The sequence below is a fragment of the Cydia strobilella genome, chromosome 10 (genome assembly GCF_947568885.1).
Source record: "Cydia strobilella chromosome 10, ilCydStro3.1, whole genome shotgun sequence".
Classification (NCBI taxonomy): Eukaryota; Metazoa; Arthropoda; class Insecta; order Lepidoptera; family Tortricidae; genus Cydia; species Cydia strobilella.
Window position 1 is genome coordinate 19,450,044 of NC_086050.1, and position 24,172 is coordinate 19,474,215.

At 43.8% G+C, this 24,172-nt stretch overlaps 2 protein-coding genes across 2 annotated transcripts in view; one reads left to right on the plus strand and one right to left on the minus strand.

Moving 5' to 3' along the window:
- Positions 1-19,443, minus strand: part of LOC134744974 (uncharacterized) — a 30,323-nt gene extending 10,880 nt beyond the window's left edge. Inside the window, exons 1-21 of the mRNA XM_063678922.1 lie at positions 19,157-19,443; positions 17,840-17,923; positions 14,830-15,144; positions 14,486-14,696; positions 12,391-12,533; positions 11,048-11,164; positions 10,766-10,882; positions 10,625-10,708; positions 10,345-10,461; positions 10,063-10,179; positions 9,781-9,897; positions 9,499-9,615; positions 9,238-9,354; positions 8,956-9,072; positions 8,815-8,892; positions 8,533-8,649; positions 8,252-8,335; positions 7,293-7,456; positions 6,810-7,070; positions 6,229-6,425; positions 6,018-6,145 (exon numbers count right to left, since the gene is read on the minus strand). Coding sequence (XP_063534992.1) covers positions 6,018-6,145; positions 6,229-6,425; positions 6,810-7,070; positions 7,293-7,456; positions 8,252-8,335; positions 8,533-8,649; positions 8,815-8,892; positions 8,956-9,072; positions 9,238-9,354; positions 9,499-9,615; positions 9,781-9,897; positions 10,063-10,179; positions 10,345-10,461; positions 10,625-10,708; positions 10,766-10,882; positions 11,048-11,164; positions 12,391-12,533; positions 14,486-14,696; positions 14,830-15,144; positions 17,840-17,923; positions 19,157-19,222 — 2,868 coding nt within the window. The 5' untranslated portion in view covers positions 19,223-19,443. The remainder of the gene's footprint in view (positions 1-6,017; positions 6,146-6,228; positions 6,426-6,809; positions 7,071-7,292; positions 7,457-8,251; positions 8,336-8,532; positions 8,650-8,814; positions 8,893-8,955; positions 9,073-9,237; positions 9,355-9,498; positions 9,616-9,780; positions 9,898-10,062; positions 10,180-10,344; positions 10,462-10,624; positions 10,709-10,765; positions 10,883-11,047; positions 11,165-12,390; positions 12,534-14,485; positions 14,697-14,829; positions 15,145-17,839; positions 17,924-19,156) is intronic.
- A 1,391-nt stretch (positions 19,444-20,834) lies between these two features.
- Positions 20,835-23,615, plus strand: LOC134745061 (prefoldin subunit 2). Its single transcript, XM_063679038.1, has 3 exons — positions 20,835-21,225; positions 21,875-22,043; positions 22,742-23,615. Exons 1-3 carry the CDS (start codon positions 21,092-21,094, stop codon positions 22,874-22,876), a joined length of 438 nt encoding a protein of 145 aa, XP_063535108.1. The 5' UTR covers positions 20,835-21,091; the 3' UTR covers positions 22,877-23,615.
- The last annotated feature ends 557 nt before the right edge of the window (positions 23,616-24,172 follow it).

Here is a 24,172-nt window from a genome sequence, read left to right on the forward strand (position 1 = left end):
AAGGTGGAAATAATTTTGCTACCATGTGACACATACTGCTTTTCACATCTCCTATGAGGTAATTATGATGTTACAAATATTATTTAAGCAACAAAAAAATGTGCAAAAAAATGTGAAAATAGTGTCCTACACGGAGTAGGATGGAGATGGCAAGTGGGCGTTCCCGTCTATCCGACAGTTAGTAGCGACCGACTCACTTTATGCACAGACTATGCTCAGTTGTTGTGTAAACTTCATGCTCGAATGACATTCACGTCGTACGTACGCTCGTCTAACAAAAATTGATAATTAAATTTAAAATGCCGTATTGTGCAGTATTAAGCTGCAGAAATCACAGCGGTTTAAAAATCTTTCACGTGGAGGTATTTCCTATCACCGGTGGTTATTTATTTAAATATAATCCGATAAATACGAAAAATCTGTTTCTATTGCATTATTTACGAATGTTCGTTAAGTAAATCTATATTTTATCAGTTAGAACTTAGAGTTCACAATCCTTTGTCACTATTCTTTACGTTTATCTGGAATATTCGCTATCCTAAATGTCAAATAACTTCGCTACTCAGATGCTGCGCAATGTCGATATTTATATCGATAAAGTTAAAGTTACGATATTTCAAGTTTGATGTTTGGTAGTTCGGTAATAAATTATTATTTTAGACACGTTTCTAATTATTATTTGGGATAATCAATGTCTTAGTAAATATGGCAGCTCTGGTCATCAAGCACTACGTTAAATCGGGGTCATTTCATGGCAACCTTTCAAACCTTCGTATTCCTTTACATACGTTTTTGTTTTTTACACCCATCATATTTTCATCGTTAATATAATTAGACTAGGTACTTAATGCACTTATGCGTACAATGCATGCAATGTGCCATGAATAAACGTTTTATATTTTCTATTTCTTTATTATTAATTATTGTAGGTTACCACAAGATGCCGATATTAAAAATAAATGGGTCAATGCTACTGGGCAAGAAAATTAGTTTCCGCAAAAATATAGCACCATTTGCTAGGAGCATTTCTTAGAAAATTGCCATACATCTCATCTAGCGTCCACACGCCTAAAACTTAGTTACTAATTTAGTAATTATTAGTGACATTCGGGCTCACTTAATTAATAAAAAGTGTTCCGTACCACGCAAACTAGCGTGAAATATTGGAATTTTGCCGCCCCCCTTCCTGATTTGATAGGTCACAATCTTACAATCAAATCAAGTGGGATCGATGAGCCAGTTTCATGTATGCTTTCACACCATACAATTAATTTGACAATTTAATCAGGTTGTCCCGTCTAGATTGGCCTTAAATGCTGCTACAAGTAAATATTGTTAAAGACGAATACTTACCTATGTAAGTAATTGCAGATTTGTGATCACAAAATAACAGCAATACCGAGTTAATAGACCTTTAAAGAACTATGATTTTATCTGTTTGACTTTAAGATATATTTAATGTTCACATTAACAACCTAGTTGGTCAATTAATAAGAAACAAATTTCTAGTTAGATATTTGTTGTACTGTACTACATATTATTTTTCATACAATCACGATTATCACTACCTATATTATAATCATAAATAAAGTATCATCTAAATGTGTTAAAACATACGGTAATGAAATATCAATACCTAACTGAACACACAAATATCGATAAAACACTCCGATTACACTGTCCCCTCCCTATATCGTCGAATGGAAAGAAGTTCCAACGGTTAGCTACTCGCAGGCGTGTAGAGGTCTCGAAAACACCAGTGTAACGTGACCGTGAGATCCGTAACAAACCATGCGTAATTAGACCTTACTTATACTGGTTTTTTAGCCCTTTTCTCGCCTGTAATAAGTAAGTGATTTCAAAATTATATAAAATAACGCCATCTGGTGTTGAGTAGTTGTATTAGGTGAACGTTGAGCGAGCTTTTGTGAGATGAATGAGATAATGAAAGAGTCGTATGTCATATAGCTTTGACATTATAATTTAAACCGTCACTCATGTAGCCTACAGTTGATATTCGTTCGAGAAATGTCCACCGGTAATAACTTTTTGGTATGGAAAGTTGCTACGAATCAGAGCAATTTTGTAAGTGTGTGACGTATTTTAACGTGGCTATGAATGTGTGAGTTTAGCGACACTGGTTTTCATACTAAATAGGAGTCATTTCACATCCACTAGTTTATTAATTCGTGGGAGTTAAGGGATTGTGGGTTAGGGTTAGGAGTTAAGGGGTCTGGGGTTGGTGGTTTAGGGTCGAGGGGTTCAGTGATCAGGGGTTGATGTGCTGTGAGGTTGAGTGATCGGGGGGTTTGAGGGATTGGGACAGTGGCGGGGCGGAGAATAGATTTAGTGACAGGAATGATTTCCCAGACGGACTCGGGGAAAATTCTGATTATTTAATAAAGTTTACGAATTTAGAGTTAAACATGATTATGTTTTTCATTCATGCGTCACGCTCTTAACAATGTCAAAACTAAAAATGGAAAAATAAAAACTTATAAAAAAAAAGATAAACCGACTTCAAAAAGGATGAAATAAAATATGATCCTTTTTAGGGTTCCGTGTTTAAGTATATGCGTTACCAACTGATATGATTGAAGTCGGTGCCAAGCCAAGTAGTAACAATACCAGTCAAAAATAATGAGCTTTATGTATATAAATCCCATTACAACTGTACAAATATTATAAACGTGAAAGTAATTCTGTCTGCCTCTTTGTTACCTTTTCATGGCTAAATAACTGAAACGCTTTAGCTGAAATTTGGCATGAAGGTTCCTTGAATTGTTTTATATTTTGAAATGTAGTCCTCTGGATAAGCGACAGAAAATAACTCAGTCCCAATCCCACACTTGCGTGCTATGGACTGTTCAAGAATTAGTAAGAAATGCTCTTTAAAAAATACGATGACAAATAAACGCATTAGATTTACACTTTATTTAAGATTTACACTAATGTGCCGACAAGCATGGTACGAACTGCGCCAAGAAGGTTCAACCGTGTGTTCTGTTCTGAGGTGTGTTCTTAAATACCTACAGAAAGTTCGTTTATTGTCGTCGTGTAACGCTGCGTCTTACATAGGCGAACACTCGCGAACGCGAAGCGAAGCGACACGGCGCGGCGCGGCCGGCCCAAGGCGTTCGCGTTCGCAAAGAGATCGCCCACGTAGGACACTTCTAGAGGTATAATTCGTGTGCAGTAATATGGGGGTAATCTTAGCACTTTACAATTATTTTCTTTCGCCATTTCGTCTACATAATAAACTTTTTCGAAATTATGTTTCTTCAAAATAGTTAATAATTCTTTTTTAGTGGCTTTAGCAGGGTAACTAGCATCAAATTCAAACCACAAAAATAATAATTGGGATCTTGAAATGATAGTAGACGAAATGGCGAAAGAAAATAATTGTAAAGTGCTAAGATTACCCCCATATTACTGCACACTTAACCCCATAGAATTAATGTGGGGTAATCTGAAAACAAGTGTCAGGAAAAGAAACACTGATCCCAAATTTAGCGAGGCGGTGCTAAAACACATCAGAGACATCGTCAACAGCACTAGTGGCCAATGGAAAAATTGCTGCAGGCATGTTGTAGAGATTGAAAAGAAAATGAAACGAGATTATGGGCACCCCTCTGTCATAATGAATGTGACAGAAGATTCCGAAGATGAAGAAACTAGTTAAAAAAAGTAGTCGTGATTTTTGTTATTTATTAATTGAATATATCTACATCTTTATTTATATTGTACCAATGCATGTTTATTTATATTTTTAGTTAGTAATTTATATTGTATGTATGTATAACTCATTACTGTTTGGCTGGTTGTTTATTATTTACATTGTATAAAAAAACGTTATTTTAGTTTATTAAAAATTTGTCTGTAATACCTATATATTGTAAAAAAGCCGATATTGTTTAAAAAGGGCATATATGTATTCATTTTGTTAAATATAGTTTTAGTTTTTAGTCTGTAACATTAGAGAGGAATATTTTAATAGTTGATTATTTGTAAAACGGATTATTATCTAATGTTATTATTTAACTGATTAGTAAAAAAATGTTATTATTGTTTGTTTTAAATATGTAAATACATACTTGTCATGAATCCATCAAAATGTTTTAATCGCAATCCGACCCTGTCTCTTACCTGGTTCGTGCATCGTGGCGAGCGCGGGCTAGTCCAACGCTAAAAAAAACCAGTGTAAGTGCGCTCTCCGATAACGCGCCTTTGTTACGCATATCGATGACACATTTTAGACTGGTTCTGTAGCGTTCGACTTGCCGGCACTCAGTAACCGCAAAGACCACACAGCTAAGGAATATGTTTTCCCATTAGTTCATTTTAAACCTTATTGCAATCTCCATAGAGTGGTAATTGAATAACCGGTTAAAACGGCCATACCATTTTTCTATGCTAGTAAGTAGCACGTGCGGTTTCATTTAACAATAGACAAAGGATAAGCCGAAAGGGGACTGTTTGAAAACTACGAACCATACCCGTCTCTTGCCTAGCCTGACATATGCGTGCCAGACATGGATATGGATATACAATCAACAAGCGCGGAATAAAATACAACGCTGCCAACGCGCCATGGAAAGATCCATACTTAATATAAAATTAATCCATAAAAAGAGAAGCAAAGACATAAGCATAAGGCAAAGAACTGGTGTAATCGACGCATTATCATTTGCGCAAAAATTAAAATGGAAATGGTGTGGCCATACAGCACGTATGCATAGGGACAGATGGGCAAATATAACCACCCTATGGCGGGGCCCTTCGGGGACAAGAAACAAAGGGAAACCTAAAGGAAAATGGCTCGACGAAATCGTGGCTACAGCCGGTCAAGACTGGTCACAGAAGGCCAAGAACAGGAAAAACTGGCTGAATCTGGAGGAGTCCTCCACCCGAAGAGGGGTCTCTACACAATAGAAATATATATTTTTTTACGTTTATAAACATATTTTAATTTTTTTATGTAGAGAATTAATAAAGGCTTTTTTTTATTTATTTTTTTGGTAATGGAAAACCAACAGCGCTATACATATCAAAAAACATTTTTTTTTTTTATTAATAAGGAAGCCACTTGTAGAAACGGAATAAAATATAACAAGCTTATTGCCCAACTTAATTACACATGTACAAGTTCATACAGCACAAGAACAGGATCGATATGAATATGATCGATTATTACAAAAAATAAGTAGAAAAGAAGGTAAAATCTGTTAGGTAGGTAGTACATTTAGCCACAGTACATTAGCCCTGACCTGCGCCAGAATCATTGTCACCCATAAAGTATCTAATAAATTTATTTTTTATTATTGATATGCTATCACTAAATATGTCGATATTACAATTTATAAAAGCTTTATTTAAGCTCATGCTTGCCCTGCATAAGAAACTGTTTTTTCTATACCTAGTAATAGCTTGGTAATTACTGATGGGACGAAAATGCCTAAGCGTCCTCTTGACGGAACATTAAAAGAGACCTTATTAAGCAAATTTGGACAATCTACATTACCTTTAATAATATTTACCAAGTACACTATGTCTGCAATTTCCCGGCGCTTAACAAGTGGGATCAAATGATGTTTCTTACACAGCTTGAGGTAGTCGATAGAACTATAGTTGACTCGCATTTTGTAACACAGAAATTTGATAAATTTTGATTGTAATCTTTCAATCCTATCAACATAAATTTGATACTGAGGATTCCATATCTGCGATGCGTATTCAAGTTTGCTTCTCACGTAAGTACAATACAAGATCTTAAGAGTGTTGGGACGGGTAAAACAAACCGAATTACGCATTATAAAACCAAGTGACCTGGAAGCGTTACGTACTATGCTGTCAGTGTGCTCGCTAAAAATAAGTTTTGAGTCATGAATAATACCTAAATCTCTTACGCTTGCCACTCGCTGAAGAATGCTATTTTTTATTTATTTTATTTAGGTATTTACAATGTTAGGAGTATATTTTGTTTTTATAAATAAATAAATACTCCATTGCATCGTTACCTCAAAGAACTGGGTGAGCTTATCGAGCGGTCGGCCGAAGTACTGCGTGACGTACTGCCGCAGCGCCTCCGTGTAGCGCGCGCGCGCCTCGCGCCGCAGCGCGTCCAGCGCCTGCGCGCGGCGAGCCGCTGCAACCAACACGCACACCGTAACGTTATATACACTTGTGCCTGACGAGTGCGAGTGCGAGTGCACTGTACGCTGTACGTACCGAGCAGGGCGTGCAGCTTGTGGTAGTTCTCGAGCCGCAGCACGGGGCGCGGCGTGCGCGGATGCTCGGCGGCGGCCACGGCGGCCAGCATGGCGCCGCCGAGCGCCGCGTACCACCGCTCCAGGTCCGCGCGCCGTCCGCTGCGCCCGAAGATCGCCTCGCACACCGAGCTTAATTCTTCAAACTCTGATAGGAATCTGAAAATCGTTACAATTCAATAAGTTTCTGACGATAATTTCATTTTTTTTAAAGACATTTACCCATTACCATTGCACTTTATTTGTATTGAACTCGTCAAATTGAACCTAATTTCGAGGAGTCTAGGTACTAGTAACCACCGAAGTTTTTCACTATTAATCTTCCGGCTCCATCGTCAAATCAGCCCTATAATACTAAGTTATGGTATGGTCGTCGTCCTCTATTATATATACTTACAATATATCAAATCAATACGGCTTTAGGAAGTGAAATACTTAGATTTGCAAGATAGTTTCTTAGTTGCAAAGTAAAAGTGTGTTATAAATAAAGGCAACGCTACAAACAGTACAAACCGCCGCACACGTCAGATGTTATTTTCTTACCCCAGCAGCCCCGCTTTAGGCCTCTTAGCGGCCTGCCTCGCGGCCTCGGGCATGGCGGCGAGGCGGTCCGCGACGACGCGGTCGGCGCCGCGCTTGGCCGCCACGGCCACCGCCGCCAGCGCCGTGCGCGCCCAGCGTCCCTCCCCGCCCCCGCCCCCGCCCCCGCTCCCGGTCACCCCCGCCCCCGCCCCCGCCCCGGGGGCGGACGCGCCGTCGCCGAGCACGCGAGTGCCCACGCATGCCAGGGCGCGCATTGCCCCGCTACGGCGACAAACAAATACATTCATTGGCACGGAAAACCGTAGGTAATATAATATCATCACAGTAGTAGGAACTATAGGTAGAGTAAACACGCCCTAACTTATATTAGGGTATTTTTATGTTTTGATGTTTTTTCTCCCGTTCGAGGACGTCGACGGCGACAAATTCGCATGTGGGCTAAAAAGAATAATATCTACAAAAAAATATGAGCAAAAAGCATACTAAGGCTGCCGCTCGAGATGGTTGACGGTGGCCACCAGCTCGGCCTCGAGCGCGGGGAACAGCTCGGCCATCATGCGCCGCGCCTCCGCGCCGCCGCCGCCGCCGCCGCCGCGCCGCGCCGCCGTCTCCTCGCTCGCCTCGCTGCCGCCGTCGCTGCCCTCGCTCTTCCGTCACATTGCAACCAACCGTCCATAGTTACTATACGTGCATGAATCTATTTAGTTCGCAGTCCCACCGAGCTCGTGCGGCGACAAGCAATCTTGGATATACATTACATGTGATGAATATAGTATCTTTATTGCCATGCACTGGACACGAGCGAACATTCAATAACAGGATAAACAAATATATCTGTAAGTTTGGACCGCAGGGGTGTCCCCCTGCAAAATATTTTTTTTTTTTTATTATTTATTAAGAAACAAACAGTCTTATAAAACAGATGAGTAACATTTTTCTGGCAATAGACCTATAGTTTCCTATATGTAAACGACTATTAATAAAAACTTATTACTAAGTACAAATGACAAACAATACATGCATATTGTACATATAGTCCGACAAGAAATTGCAGAAAATTAATAAGAAGAATGTTAAGTAAATGAAAGACTTTTGACAATGGAATCTAGTACAATTCTAACACAAGACGTAGCCTTGTCAGGCCGAGCTAGTGCGTGATGGGGGATATAGTAGCCACTCCACTACGCTAGCACCGATTTGACGGGGATGGGACAATCGTCGTCACCTTTTTATAGAAACTCGCAAATTGAGCTTCTTCTAATGTAAGTTACATTAGAAGAAGCTCAATTTGATCGAAACAAACAAACGAAGGCGAACAAATTTTTTACATTATGTAACAGTTTCTATCAAAATTTATTGTGCGACTTGTGCATAATAAACATCGAAGGAAACTGTAGTAATGAAAATGAAAATGAAAAATGAAAATGAAAATATTTTAGTACCATCGTGAGATCGACGTCCAACAAAAAGAACTGCGTGCAGAAATCTTGCTCCGCATTGCAGATGTTCTCCACCACCGTCAGCACCTGCGAACACGAATCATAATAAACCTCACCGATCGCTACGAACAGTATGATTTAATCTGATAAGGTGGTTAAATTGGAGCAACAGTATCAGGACTCACGGCGTCGAGCGGCGTGTCGGCGGTGGCGGCGTGCGCCTCGCGCTCGTACACGCGCGACCACGTGCTCACATACACCTAGCAACATGTAGCATGACTCACAGTGTCGAGCGGCGTGTCGGCGGTGGCGGCGTGCGCCGGCGCGGGGGCGGCGCGCGCCGTCTCGCACGCCGCGCGCACCTCGCGTTCGTACACGCGCGACCACGTGCCCACATACACCTAGCAACATGTAGCATGACTCACAGTGTCGAGCGGCGTGTCGGCGGTGGCGGCGTGCGCCGGCGCGGGGGCGGCGCGCGCCGTCTCGCACGCCGCGCGCACCTCGCGCTCGTACACGCGCGACCACGTGCCCACATACACCTAGCAACATGTAGCATGACTCACAGTGTCGAGCGGCGTGTCGGCGGTGGCGGCGTGCGCCGGCGCGGGGGCGGCGCGCGCCGTCTCGCACGCCGCGCGCACCTCGCGTTCGTACACGCGCGACCACGTGCCCACATACACCTAGCAACATGTAGCATGACTCACAGTGTCGAGCGGCGTGTCGGCGGTGGCGGCGTGCGCCGGCGCGGGGGCGGCGCGCGCCGTCTCGCACGCCGCGCGCACCTCGCGCTCGTACACGCGCGACCACGTGCCCACATACACCTAGCAACATGTAGCATGACTCACAGTGTCGAGCGGCGTGTCGGCGGTGGCGGCGTGCGCCGGCGCGGGGGCGGCGCGCGCCGTCTCGCACGCCGCGCGCACCTCGCGCTCGTACACGCGCGACCACGTGCCCACATACACCTAGCAACATGTAGCATGACTCACAGTGTCGAGCGGCGTGTCGGCGGTGGCGGCGTGCGCCGGCGCGGGGGCGGCGCGCGCCGTCTCGCACGCCGCGCGCGCCTCGCGCTCGTACACGCGCGACCACGTGCCCACATACACCTAGCAACATGTAGCATGACTCACAGTGTCGAGCGGCGTGTCGGCGGTGGCGGCGCGCGCCGTCTCGCACGCCGCGCGCGCCTCGCGCTCGTACACGCGCGACCACGTGCCCACATACACCTAGCAACATGTAGCATGACTCACAGTGTCGAGCGGCGTGTCGGCGGTGGCGGCGTGCGCCGGCGCGGGGGCGGCGCGCGCCGTCTCGCACGCCGCGCGCACCTCGCGCTCGTACACGCGCGACCACGTGCCCACATACACCTAGCAACATGTAGCATGACTCACAGTGTCGAGCGGCGTGTCGGCGGTGGCGGCGTGCGCCGGCGCGGGGGCGGCGCGCGCCGTCTCGCACGCCGCGCGCACCTCGCGCTCGTACACGCGCGACCACGTGCCCACATACACCTAGCAACATGTAGCATGACTCACAGTGTCGAGCGGCGTGTCGGCGGTGGCGGCGTGCGCCGGCGCGGGGGCGGCGCGCGCCGTCTCGCACGCCGCGCGCGCCTCGCGCTCGTACACGCGCGACCACGTGCCCACATACACCTAGCAACATGTAGCATGACTCACAGTGTCGAGCGGCGTGTCGGCGGTGGCGGCGTGCGCCGGCGCGGGGGCGGCGCGCGCCGTCTCGCACGCCGCGCGCGCCTCGCGCTCGTACACGCGCGACCACGTGCCCACATACACCTAGCAACATGTAGCATGACTCACAGTGTCGAGCGGCGTGTCGGCGGTGGCGGCGTGCGCCGGCGCGGGGGCGGCGCGCGCCGTCTCGCACGCCGCGCGCACCTCGCGCTCGTACACGCGCGACCACGTGCCCACATACACCTAGCAACATGTAGCATGACTCACAGTGTCGAGCGGCGTGTCGGCGGTGGCGGCGTGCGCCGGCGCGGGGGCGGCGCGCGCCGTCTCGCACGCCGCGCGCGCCTCGCGCTCGTACACGCGCGACCACGTGCCCACATACACCTAGCAACATGTAGCATGACTCACAGTGTCGAGCGGCGTGTCGGCGGTGGCGGCGTGCGCCGGCGCGGGGGCGGCGCGCGCCGTCTCGCACGCCGCGCGCGCCTCGCGCTCGTACACGCGCGACCACGTGCCCACATACACCTAGCAACATGTAGCATGACTCAGTGTCGAGCGGCGTGTCGGCGGTGGCGGCGTGCGCCGGCGCGGGGGCGGCGCGCGCCGTCTCGCACGCCGCGCGCGCCTCGCGCTCGTACACGCGCGACCACGTGCCCACATACACCTAGCAACATGTAGCAGGACTCACAGTGTCGAGCGGCGTGTCGGCGGTGGCGGCGTGCGCCGGCGCGGGGGCGGCGCGCGCCGTCTCGCACGCCGCGCGCGCCTCGCGCTCGTACACGCGCGACCACGTGCTCACATACACCTAGCAACATGTAGCATGACTCACAGTGTCGAGCGGCGTGTCGGCGGTGGCGGCGTGCGCCGGCGCGGGGGCGGCGCGCGCCGTCTCGCACGCCGCGCGCGCCTCGCGCTCGTACACGCGCGACCACGTGCCCACATACACCTAGCAACATGTAGCAGGACTCACAGTGTCGAGCGGCGTGTCGGCGGTGGCGGCGTGCGCCGGCGCGGGGGCGGCGCGCGCCGTCTCGCACGCCGCGCGCGCCTCGCGCTCGTACACGCGCGACCACGTGCCCACATACACCTAGCAACATGTAGCAGGACTCACAGTGTCGAGCGGCGTGTCGGCGGTGGCGGCGTGCGCCGGCGCGGGGGCGGCGCGCGCCGTCTCGCACGCCGCGCGCGCCTCGCGCTCGTACACGCGCGACCACGTGCTCACATACACCTAGCAACATGTAGCAGGACTCACAGTGTCGAGCGGCGTGTCGGCGGTGGCGGCGTGCGCCGGCGCGGGGGCGGCGCGCGCCGTCTCGCACGCCGCGCGCACCTCGCGTTCGTACACGCGCGACCACGTGCCCACATACACCTGGACCGACATCGATCATTAGGTATCGTAAACCGAGGTGAATAGGGATAAAACCAGGGAATGACCTTTACCTGGCTCCTATTTCACCACGCCTACAATTGTCAATGACATATGTCGAGCGACAATTGTCAAGCGACGGGTGACTATTACAATTTTATAATTAACCGATAATTCTACATATGTCATATTTCGTGACCATTGTCGCACCTGTCACCGATGTGAAATTGGGGCCTGATCATTTATTAAAAACTACCCACATCCCGCAAAGTGTATCATGTGATCGGAAATATAGTATTAGATTTCGTCAAATCAGCCCGTGATGGCCGTGATACAATATGTGTAAGTTTGTGTTTTTATGTTAATTTTTTTTATTTATTTTTATTTATTGATAATGGGAAACAAACAGCGAAAGATGACACATATAGATAATTACATTTTAATACATACATAAGCCAAAACAGTTTCCACTACTGAAATTAGATAATTATGGTTGCTCAGACAAGACTTGTTTGTACAATTCAATTAAACTATCTCTAGATCTAGTGCTAAAGAACACAGCTGTTGGATCTCCAAATAAATAAAATAAAATAAATAAGTAGTTTTAAAAAAGATATCAGGTAATTACCACTCTCGAGTGTCGGTGCTGATTTATTGACCCCGCCATCCCCTTTAGCCCCGGTTGACGTTACTTTATTAGCCGATTGATTAATTTTATTGATTCCACTCCCAAAAAAAACTTTCGTAAGAAAGTCGTCCCTATAAATTGTCGTGGGACTCGAACCCACATTTTTGGATTGCCGGTTCAATGCGTGCGTGACTGCGTGCGGCAATCCAAAGATATGGGTTCGAGTCCCACGATGGCCAGAGGTGATCATCGTTGATTTTTTCATTGTGATTGACATCTATATATACAATTTATAGATTGTACCTAATGTGACGTTGCCGTACCACATTATGACGACTTTAAATGTTACTATTTAATACCACTATAAAAAATAGTTACATTTAAAGTCGTCACTGATAATAATTTTGAAGGTAATTTACTCATTGGAAGTAACTTACTATTTATGTAAAGTGCTACATACTTTGGTGAGCGCGTCGTAGGCCTTCTCGTCCATGTCCTTGAGCCAGCGCATGAAGGGCGCGTACGGCAGCAGGTCGGCGTGGTGCGCGCGCGCCGTCCCCGCCGCGGCCGTCGCCGGCGCCGACGCCGACGCCGCCTCGTTACCTACACCAGCACTGGGTAAGTAGTAAGTAGACTTGGACCGGGGGGCTTCGCGGATAGAATGCCGCAAGCGATCCCATAACGCTCCCCTAACGGTAAAGAGGGTGACGCCGCAGGGGATGTTAGTGGGTATTCTCCTCCCCTTCCTCTGGTTAGCAGAGGATGTATACGGGAGGAGCGAGTCCCACATACCACCCCCCACTGGGCTTCCCCAGCCCGGGGGTGAGATGCGTAAATGCATTTACCCCTGCGTCAAAAAAAAGTAGACTTGGTAATCACGTTACGACCATCCTATGTCATTTTTGTATTTGAATATTTTGTGTGTATTGTGGCAAACAAATAAACAGTTTATCTATCTATCTACGAAAACAAATGTATATCTTTGTAGGAAAGAGTAAGTAACTAAAACTCTTAACAGAAGCGATCTAATGAACATGGTATCTAGGCGCTCTCTCCACTTTGCTTGCCTACTGTTCGGGATTGTGAAATCTCAAGCACCTCGTTACCTGCATGAGAAGCTCCGATTTTTGCAGCGCCAAAGATTATCTGCTCTTCTCATGTGTCCCAAACACAAAACTGCAGCATTTCGAGGCAGTTTTAAGTACACCGCCACAAAATACTGGAACAACCTACCACCACCTTTTAAGAAACTAACTTCTTTGCAGTCTTGTAAAGTAAAACTAAAGAGTTATCTTCTCTCTAAGCAAAAAGTAGTGTCAGAGTAAAATCATTACGAATCGTTGGTACTGTAACTATTTATATTATTCGGAGTTTATATATATAAATATGTGTGTATTTTCTAGACCATGCTAGTCATACTATTATTCGATGTCAACTGCTTCATTGCCGCTTTGTTGTTTATTGTCGTAAAAATTAATTATTATAGTTATCTTAGTAACTTGAGTGTAGTTGGTAGCTGTGTGCAACTACGCTCCGTACAGGTGCCCACGGAAGACCAGCGTCAGCGTACTACTTCTGTAGGACCTGGCATTATGCTGAGTGTGCACCTTTTTCAGTATAATTATATACAGTTTACAAGTTAGTTATAAGTCTTCTTTTTTCTCTTTCTTTTTCAATATGTATTGTATAACTACTGAAAAAAAAATGATATTCTATTATATTCTAAAAGGATTTGTGGAACGACGAGTAGGGTAACTAAGGTTTGGTACCAATAGTTGCCAAAGCACGTAAAAGTAATCAAATTAGGTAACAATATATAAATAATAATTTTTGTACTAACATTATATGTGATCTGTGCCTGAAATAAATATTTTCAATTTCTTTTTCAATAAAAACAACATATACACGGTGTTACTTGAGCCACTGAAAACCTGAGACAACCCAAAAGATTTTTTTTATTTTGAACTCATCTTGAGTATTTATTCTTTAATCCGATACATATTTGAAAAAAATATTCGTTAATTACTTTTCTTAACAATTCTATTCGACTGGTAATTCTACACAAGATACTTCGTCGTTTGAGTGACGTCAAACAATTGCTAGTTACCATCGTAAACACTGTTAACTGACCATTTGCATACCTTACTGCAACAAGATAAGGTTTACCAATAGCCAGATAAGGGTGTTGTTCATTGACAAATAACGTGTCAAAAAATGCTAGTTATTGATATTGTCGCATTACAAACTTGTAGACTTGGCATGTAAAAATAATAAAAAAATTACCCCCATTAAAATAAAGCGCAATCGATTCTCCTATCGATTCTGAACAAACTGTTTTTAGGTTTTCAGTGGGTCATGAAACACCGTGTATGTTAGTTAATGTGAAAGCAGAATAAATATATTATTATATATTAAATATTATTAAATACCATTTCTTCTTCTTTCATCTTTTTTTGGTGGAAAATTTAGATCCCAAGGACTCAAGGGGTGAATGTTATTTTTGCGGGTTTTTGGGTTTCAGATTGCCTCAGTCAGTAGGAAAATAGTGTACTGACCGAGATGGATGAGCAGGTTGTTGAGGTGGCGGGCGAGCGCGGCGGCGAGTGCATCCTTGGCGCGCTGCAGGCGGCGCAGGCGCTCGCGCACGGCGCCCAGTCGCCGCCGCGCCGGCGCCGGCGCCGTCTGCGGCTCCGAGCGCAGCGCCGTGCGCAGCGCCGCGCCCGCCGCCAGCGCGCGCGCGCGCCCCTCCGGGCTCAAGAGGGAGATCTGCACGCCGATGCCGTTACAAACATTCATATAATCATTTTAACTCGATTTCAATTTTTATTACTTATTTACAGAAAAAGCTCCCGAAAGCTATTTAATATAAAGTGAATCCTCCCAATATTAATTTGTATACCTCAGAAATAGAGTCGAGATCCCTCAGCGGCGGCGCGTCGAGCCAAGCGTAGATTTCAGTGAGCTCCTGGAGCAGAGCCCTCGCGGCGGCGTCGGCGCGCGCGGCCCCGGAGCGCGCGTGTAAAGCCGCGGGAGCGGCGCGGGCCAACGCGTCGAGGCGCGACAGCCGTGCGGCGAGCGCCGAGGCTGCCGCGCCGCCCGCGTCGAGCCGCGCGGAGAGCCGGGCGCCCGCGCCGCCGCCCTCGGTGGCGGCCGCCAGCATGCCGCCCACGTTCAGCGCGTCCAGCCGCCCCACGCGCTCGCCGAGGCGACGCACCTACGCACGCACGCACCATGCACTTGTAAACAAACTTGACAGACTGCTCGACGCGGGACGCGATTTCATTCTCTTTGAAATCTTTGCAATAGGAAACGATTGAAAGTAGTAGAATAGTACATTGTGCAACATGGGGCGTAAGTAAAATATTGCAAACGAGAGTATAGTTAAATCGCTACGGCTTGCTAGAGCGATTTATAGACTCGAGTCTGCAATATCATTACGCCCCGAGTTGCACACAATGTTTTTCATCACACTTGCGATACAAAATAAAGTAAAAAGACAAAAAACAGTTAATTATAATACTAGAAACTTCATAACTCCCTAGGGAAAACGCTGTTTCTATAGTTCCCGCTGAGCCTGCGTGCAATTCCACATTTACTGAGCGACTCTGTGATGAAAAAAAATTATTTTATGGGTGTATATATTAATTCATTCCTATGATATTGTCTTCGGTTACCGCGATAGTTACTCATGAAATAAAACTATGAAAACGGATTATATCGCGTATATTGAATTTATAATACATCCCGACGTTTCGAACTCTTTACAGCGTTCGTGGTCAACGGGTGACTGAGGAAAAATTACAAAATGCAAAAATACCCACATACTAAAATAATGAACAATCATAGACTACAAACTTTAAGGCTGGTTGTACATGCAAAATTGCGACCTAGGGTGTTATCAGGATTTCTTTTTACCAATACATCTAAGAAGGGGAGAGAACAGTCTTTTTCCAACTCCATAGTAAATTTTATTTTGCTATGGATGGAATTTAGGTGATCCAAGAAAGTTGAAACACTACTTTTTGGAAGTATAGTAAAAGTGTCATCTACGTATCTTTTAAATATCTTCGGTCGCACAGGAGCCAATGAGAGTGCCCTCTCCTCGAAACACACTTTTACTATACTTCCAAAAAGTAGTGTTTCAACTTTCTTGGATCACCTAAATTCCATCTATAGCAAAATAAAATTTACTATGGAGTTGGAAAAAGACTGTTCTCTCCCCTTCTTAGATGTATTGGTAAAAAGAAATCCTGATAACACCCTAGGTCGCACTGTGTATAGGAAACCTACTCATACTGATAGGTACTTAAATGGCAAATCGCATCACCATCCCAGTCAACTTGTTACAGTAGGCAAATCTTTGTTTCAGAGAGCCCAGAGGATATGTGATGACCAGCATCTGGCCGCGGAGCTCCAGCATGCCAGGTGCGCGCTCCAGGCAAACGAGCTCAGGATACCGCGGGTCAACCAGAGGTCCCACATTAAGATCCCCACAGTTGAGCGCAGGCCTGCCATTCTGCCTTTTGTCAGGGGGGTCACGGACAGGATCAGCCACATCTTGAAGCGTGCTTCTATAAAAACATATTTCAAGCCAATGAAGAAGATGTCACAATTCCTGAGGCCTGTAAAATGCAATACCCCTCTACAGACTGCAGGAGTGTACAGGCTGGACTGTGAGTGTGGCCTATCATATGTCGGGCAGACGAAACGGAGCATTTCCACTCGGGTGAAGGAACACATAGCTGATGTCAAGCACCGTCGACCTAGGTCTGCTGTCTGTGAGCATGTCATGGATAAAGCCAATCACTCAATCAAGTTTGATAAGCCTCTGGTTCTTGCCAAGGAGAAGCGTTACATACCCAGAATGCTGCGCGAGGCCATTGAGATTAAGAAATATCCAAACTTTAATAGGGAAGATGGCTTTTCTCTACCACCAGCTTGGGATCCTGTAGTCCACCTGATAAAGGAGCAAGCGAGACATAGACTGTGAGACCGTAGTGTCGGATGATGCTGGACATTCTGATGTTTTGAAAAGATGTGTCCCGCCGAGTTTGTTGCCGGTCCCATATTGGGATACCCTCCTACAATTTAGGAGGGAATTAAATCTTCTCGGGTCCGTGGTGTAGGGTTGGAGCCGGCATAGTTTTTTATCGCGTATATATATATATCTTTACTTGAAAAATAATTATAGTGTAAAACTAGCCTTATGAACCGATTTTGCATGTACAACCAGCCTTAAAGTTTGTAGTCTATGATTGTTCATTATTTTAGTATGTGGGTATTTTTGCATTTTGTAATTTTTCCTCAGTCACCCGTTGACCACGAACGCTGTAAAGAGTTCGAAACGTCGGGATGTATTATAAATTCAATATACGCGATATAATCCGTTTTCATAGTTTTATTTCATTCCTATGAATCAAATAGTTTTGTTAGAAGGGCATGCAGGTTGTACAACGTAAAATTTCTGAATCTCGATATTTTCTGCGAGAAACTTAATAGATTTAAAACACTATCTGTGCAGTGTAATAACCCAAATCATTAGTTTGGCGCTATTAGGAAAAAAATCTCAGTATTGAACGTTAATAAGTAATAATAATAACAAAACCTTTTTAGTATTCAGTTTATATACAATTTAATTTTTAACACCCTGATACTCTTGCATTTTTTTTTTTCAGTATTGTTGTTATTGTTTTTGTTCTTGTTTGCACAAATAACTCTGTTTTACTCTGTAGAAACTTTATTAAACATGGTGTTAAAATATTTTCATTAAGGAAACTGTAAGTCTAGCTTTAAGAAAATTTCCAGTGTTATGTATAACTATAAAAGACTTGTTTGTTTCTTAAATAAATAAATAAAATAAATATTATTATTTAAAGACGTTGCGACTGTTGAGAGTGTTAGGACATTACCCAAAGCTCGGCATCTCCGTCGGTGGCGTCGGCGTCGTCCAGCAGCGCGCCCAGCGCCGCGTCCGGCACGGTCGCCTCCGCGCCCTGCCAACGCGACACAACACCTTAGTGCCACACAAATTCTACTTATGGTCCTACACACACAAATACTACAAACGGTCCAGTAGTTTTGGAGCAAATCGGTTGTAACGACGGACTGACAGACACCCACACGTGATCCTATAAAGGTTCTATTTTTGCTTTTGAGTTATGGAACGAGACCCGCATTATCCTAATAGATTTTTAAATTTGTATTTGGTGCCATTTCGATCGTCGTCAATCGGTACCTAGGCGAGTGCAGGCGGCGCGGCGGGACGGACGGGACGGGAGGAGTAAGTCATCGGGAAACTTCCTGCATCTGTAATCTGTAATGAGTACTATCAAGGTGCTGCAAGAAGGTGGTTGTTTATTTATTTATTTTGTGTACTTTTATTATGTACCTATGTTCAAACTTCTTGAATAAACGTCTTTTATTATTATTATTATTTGCTTCTTATAAATTTAGTTTTCCATTCTAAGTAAAATGCATAAAATCGTAAATATACCATAAGTAAACCATAAAAACCACCTTTTGCAAGTCATTATAAGATCATATTTTCGTAGATCTCCTTCCTCTGCCTCCACCGCACCCTATACATGAGACAAAACGGCATAGATTCTTAAATGACGCAGGCGAAGCCGCAGGCAAAAGCTAGTATATTATAAAACCCTCAATGTGTGAATCTTAATTGCACTTAGCTGCATTTTAAGGGTTCCGTACCTCAAAAGGAAAAAACGGAACCCTTATAGGATCACTCGTGCGTCTGTGTCTGTCTGTCAGTCTGTCACAGCCTATTGTCTCCGAAACTACTGGACCAATTAAGTTGAAATTTGGTACACATGTAACGTAAACAAATGAATTTTAAACATGGGGGCCACTTTTGAGCAGTAAATGAATGAGAAAATTAAAAAATTAAACCGAAACGTCGGGATGTATTTAAAAAAAAATAATTTTTTTCAAACTATATTGTGTTACATATAAAATTTAATGAAAGAGCTCATTATGAGGATCTAAATTTTTTGTTTTGGAATTTTAAAATATAAAGTTAGAAGTTATTTAAGAAAATAGCCAAAAAGTTCCCATTCCATTTGAAAATTGTAAAATGGATTTTGAGTCACGTATATTGAGAGACTTCATTCAAATAAACAATTTGTACTTTTGGGCATGTGGGGTGTTTTGCAAATGTGGAGTATGTGTGGGTGGAGGATCTGGATGTGTGTGTGTACTTGTGTACGTACGGCAGGGGCCGCCTCGGCCAGCGCGCGCGCCCAGCCCGCTTCCTCGCGCTTTGCCGCCTCTACCATCGCTCACTCGCACCGCACCCGTCTGCTGACTGCTGAGCCTAGTACTTGTTATACCAACTCACATAAACCCGCGTTAAATGAAACAAAGACTGTCTATAAAATTAGCCGTAAAATGATGATGAAGCAGTTCTTCTTTGTAATTTCATCAACGCCCTCCGATTAATTATCAAAACATTTGGCTTAAATTGAAATGTTTGAGATGGATGATGGATGACGCAGACGCAAACAATGCAAATCCAATTTGACAGATAATTTTTGACAGTGACACTGACAATCAGCTGGGAAATCATTCAGGATACATTTAAATCTACTGTCTCAGTCATGTAGACTGTATAAAGGAGCCAAATTTCTATGTATGAAAAGTGTCCATCAAAAAACAGTAATTAGGCGGCGCCACCATACACCGAAATACTACCAAAAACAACCTACGTAATTTGGTCGGGTTATTTGTTGCCTTATATGGTTCATGTTATACTCATGTCCCAGAAAGCTAAGGTGCTAAGGTGGTGTGGGCATGTCCTCCGTATGGATGACCGCCGCTTGCCCAAAACCGTATTCTACTCTGAATTGGTGGAAGGCAAGCGGAAGCACGGCGGTCAGCATCTGCGTTATAAGGACGTGCTCAAACGACACCTGAACGCTTGGAACATCGATCCTGAGCGTTGGGAGGAGCTTGCTACAGACAGGTCATCTTGGCGGTCGACCATCTTTAACCGCATCAAATTATTTGAAGAAAACCGCCTCAATACCTTAGATGTCAAACGCCAACAACGTAAAGAGAGACCGAAGCCCTCGTACGCGTATACGTATAACGCGTCTGGCCAACTCTATTGTAGCACCTGCAATAGAGTCTTTAAGACCAAGTTCGGCCTGGCCAGCCACATTCGAGCCCATAAATATATATATAAGATTAGCCAACTATAGTTGGTCAAGCAATCCTTGTCAGTAGAAAAACGCGGCAAATTTTTAAAAATTGTCCCGTAGAAAATTTGAATTTCGCGCCTTTTACTACTGACAAGGTTTGCTTGACCAACTATAGTAAATGAAATTATTGTGCAAGACATTTTGGTTCAGCGTTTTTATCATGGAGACTGTATAAAGGAGCCAAATCTCTATGTATGAAAAGTGTCCATCAAAAAACAGTAATTAGGCGGCGCCACCATACACCGGAATACTACCAAAAACAACCTACGTAATTTGGTCGGGTTATTTGTTGCCTTATATGGTTCATGTTATACTCATGTCCCAGAGCCTAACTAGCGCCACCGGAGAGATTAGGAACTATTATTTAAAGCTGAAAGCGGTCACTTTTACAACAATTCTGCCATAAGAGATTGCGATCCTTTCTATACCATCCATAGTTTTTATCAATGACTAGAATTGGACTAGAACCAACTGGTTTACATTTATCAACATTCATACATGATTCATACCATCCATAATGAGGGCTAACGCGTATGAATTCGCCGCTAGGGGCGCTAGTGTAGATGATCGTCTTTTCCATTGTTCGAAATGTCAAATGTCACTTGTCACTTCAATGACTGACAGCCACATACATTCATGCATCTTTATTCCTATAGTAGTTTAGATTCTTCAACCGATCAAGCATCTACACGGACTGGATCAAGTTCTGATACTGAAATTCTGCTCCCACAACCTTGATGCTGGCAAAATTGTCCCAATGGACAGATGCCATAAGAACCAAAAACTGAACTGAACTGATTCATGCATCATTCGTGACAGTACTTTGTTTGACGTTTATTAATAGTTCTAACCTCAAAAATATTGAAATAGTGAATTAGTGACCAGTTTTCTTCGCAAGAAGCTATAACATTTGTTATAAATTAATCTATTACTTAAGATAATAACATGGCGAAACCTGCAAACAAGACTGGGAAGAAGTCGAGCGAGGAGGTGTTCACCGGTTTCCAGACCCTGCGCGCCGAGCAACGGCAGCTCGCCAACAAGATCTCGGAGCTGGAAATGGACTTAAACGAGCACAAGTGAGTCATTTTTCATCCTTACTCATCAATTCTTTATCGTTTACGTTCATTTCTAATGATAGTTGATTGGGGAGATCTATCATGTTCTCAGTATCTTAACTTCTCGTAGCAGGTGTTTATTTATTTAAACCTTTGGGAAACAGTTATGTTTAGTCAGAACAGAAATTAACATTAATAGAATATACAAGTTTACAACATGCAAAACTCAAATACTTACCTAACTCGAATATAATATAATTACTAATGGATATTATTTTTATTATTATCTGTATTTTTTATTGCAGAAACAAACTGTTGTAATGATTAATGGAATATATCTATATCAGAATTTTTTTCGTTATAAGTTTTACACACTCTAGCTTAGAACATGTTTCTTGCATATGTGGTACGACCAAAGTGAATTGCAAAAAGGTTTGTGGAGCGAGTTCGCCGATTGGGACATCGAATCAAAATTTTTGATAAAAAATCTGGTGAATCAATAAGGCCATTTAAGATTCCTCACGTTTAATAAGTTGAGGCTCAGTCAGTGATGGCTCATATGTAACATGCATTACTATTCTCATATTTTCTCTTCCTTGGTTTACCAGAAGCCGAATAAGGATGGATTGGTTTTATATTCATACTAGTGTATTTTATTTATTTATTTCAGGATTGTGGTGGAGACGCTGAAAGGCGTGGAGGCCGACCGGCGCTGCTTCCGCATGGTGGGCGGCGTGCTGCTGGAGCGCACAGCGGGCGCCGCGCTTGCCGAGCTTGAGGCCAACCTACAGCGCCTGCCGCAGGCCCTTGCTGCGCTCAACGAGCAACTTGCTAACAAGGTGCATACACACTGTTGTCTACATAAATATTCATTAGAAAACATTATCATCAAAACTTTGAACAAAAGAATAGAAAACAGCAACAAGAATTAGTAAGTGCAAAGCAAACTGTTAATGATTCAATAGTACATTGTGCAACGAGAGGGGTAAGTAAAATTTTGCAAACGAGGTCTTGACGACAGCCGCATCCAGGAGTGAATTAAGGACTCGAGTTTGCAATATCTTTACCCCCGAAGTTTATAATGTTTTTCATCACACTTGCAAAGTAATAACTAAATTTTAAGCCAAATAATTCTTAACCTAGGTGACATTTCAGACATTCGTCCGCCATATTGTTATTTTTTGACTGGTTAGGCATCGAAGGCACAGACCCATCCGGCATTCAGTCTCAAATGAAAATTGCATAAAAATATTTTTAAACAGCTATAAAATTGATCAAATTAAATATTTTTAAACATAAAGAAAACAAATTACAAATGTTAGTATTTTGAAAGTAAAACTCGTTTAATACCTTGACTTTTAACAAGTATTTTACTTATAACCTACTTTGTTCATATGAGTTAGTGACATAATAAAAAAAAAAGCTGTAACACCCGTGGGAGTAAAATGGACTTTTGCTCCCACTGCACTTGTGTGAAATAGCATGCTTACTACACAAGTGATGAAAAATTTATAACATGTAGTGTTTTTTGGTACAGGGCCAGGAAATAAATGCTTATATTGAGACCCACGACATCCGCCTGCAGCGCGGCGCCACCACAGCGCCCGCGCCCGCGCCCGAGGCAGAGGCACCCTCCTCGCAGCAGAACAATGTGCTGGTCGCCAGCGGCTGACCACTCACCCACTCAGCAGTCAGCACGGCACCCCCCATTACAGTGCTTACATTTTCACTTTGTTATAATAAAAGTTACTGAAACTGTATAGACTGTGTAAATACCTGATGTGGTAAATCTGCTCATTGCCAGTTTCAGGCACTAAGCTCGAATTAACAAGTTTCAGATATTTTACTAACAACTGTGTATATCCTTGTGTGGGCTCAAATACTTATTCATCTACATTGTGTAGGTTGTAGAAGCCTTGAGAGATTTACTTAATTTTCAAATGAAGAGTTTCTTCTTTTAAATTATGCTTCAGAAAAATGTAACATAAACCCAAAATGATTCTAAATTAGGTACATATTAATAAGTACGTATTTTCGTTGGCTATAAAATAAACCAACAATTCAAATTGCTTGCTTTCAAATTCAAAGTGCTTAAATAGTAAATATCAAATTCAAAAAATATTTATTTTTAAGTTGTATGGATTAAACATATTTTATGAATTAATACTGTTTAACATTTTTTAAGAGTACCTAAAAACAAATTCAAAATATCATAATCACAAAAGTGTTAAATAGCGTCTCATGCACCCTAGCTAGGTCTCCTAACTACCAGTTTTCCAGACAGTGACACGTGTATAATGGGCGCGCCAAAGTTCATATAAAATTGCAAATTCGATTATTGAAACCCCGAAAATGTATTTCATACAATTTTACATCCTAATGATCATTATACATTTTCATTTTAAACAATACTCATTGGAACTTCGAATTTATTATATCATAATCATAATGTCATTCTACAGTCTGGCAAGAAAGAGTAGAAATTAAAAAGTGGCAACACTGTAGTGTCGTCCCCTCAGAATAATCATTATTCCTCCATTATTCCTCAGCATTATTCTGAGGGGAGAGGTCGTCCCCTTCAAATCAATCTAAGGAAAACGGGACGACACTACAGCGTTGTCACTTTTTAATTTCTACTCTTTTTTTGCCAGACTGTACCTGTACGTTTCAGATTGATGCTTTCTAACCTGCAAAGTGCAAAATTGCAAATACCGTTGCTCATGAATCTAAAGCACGCTCCATACTACGCGGCGCGAAGCCGCGAACGCGAGTGTGTAGTCGATTTCGGTGTCAGCGAACTAGACTCCACACTCGCATTCGCGGCTTCGCACACGAGTGTGGAGGGACGTTAAAGTATAACATAACTGGATCGGCCATGTGGGATGGGGGGAAATGACCGAACAGATAGTCTTATGTATCTTTCAGCAGGAGTAGCAGAGAAAGCGCTGTTATTGTTTGTCCTTGTCAC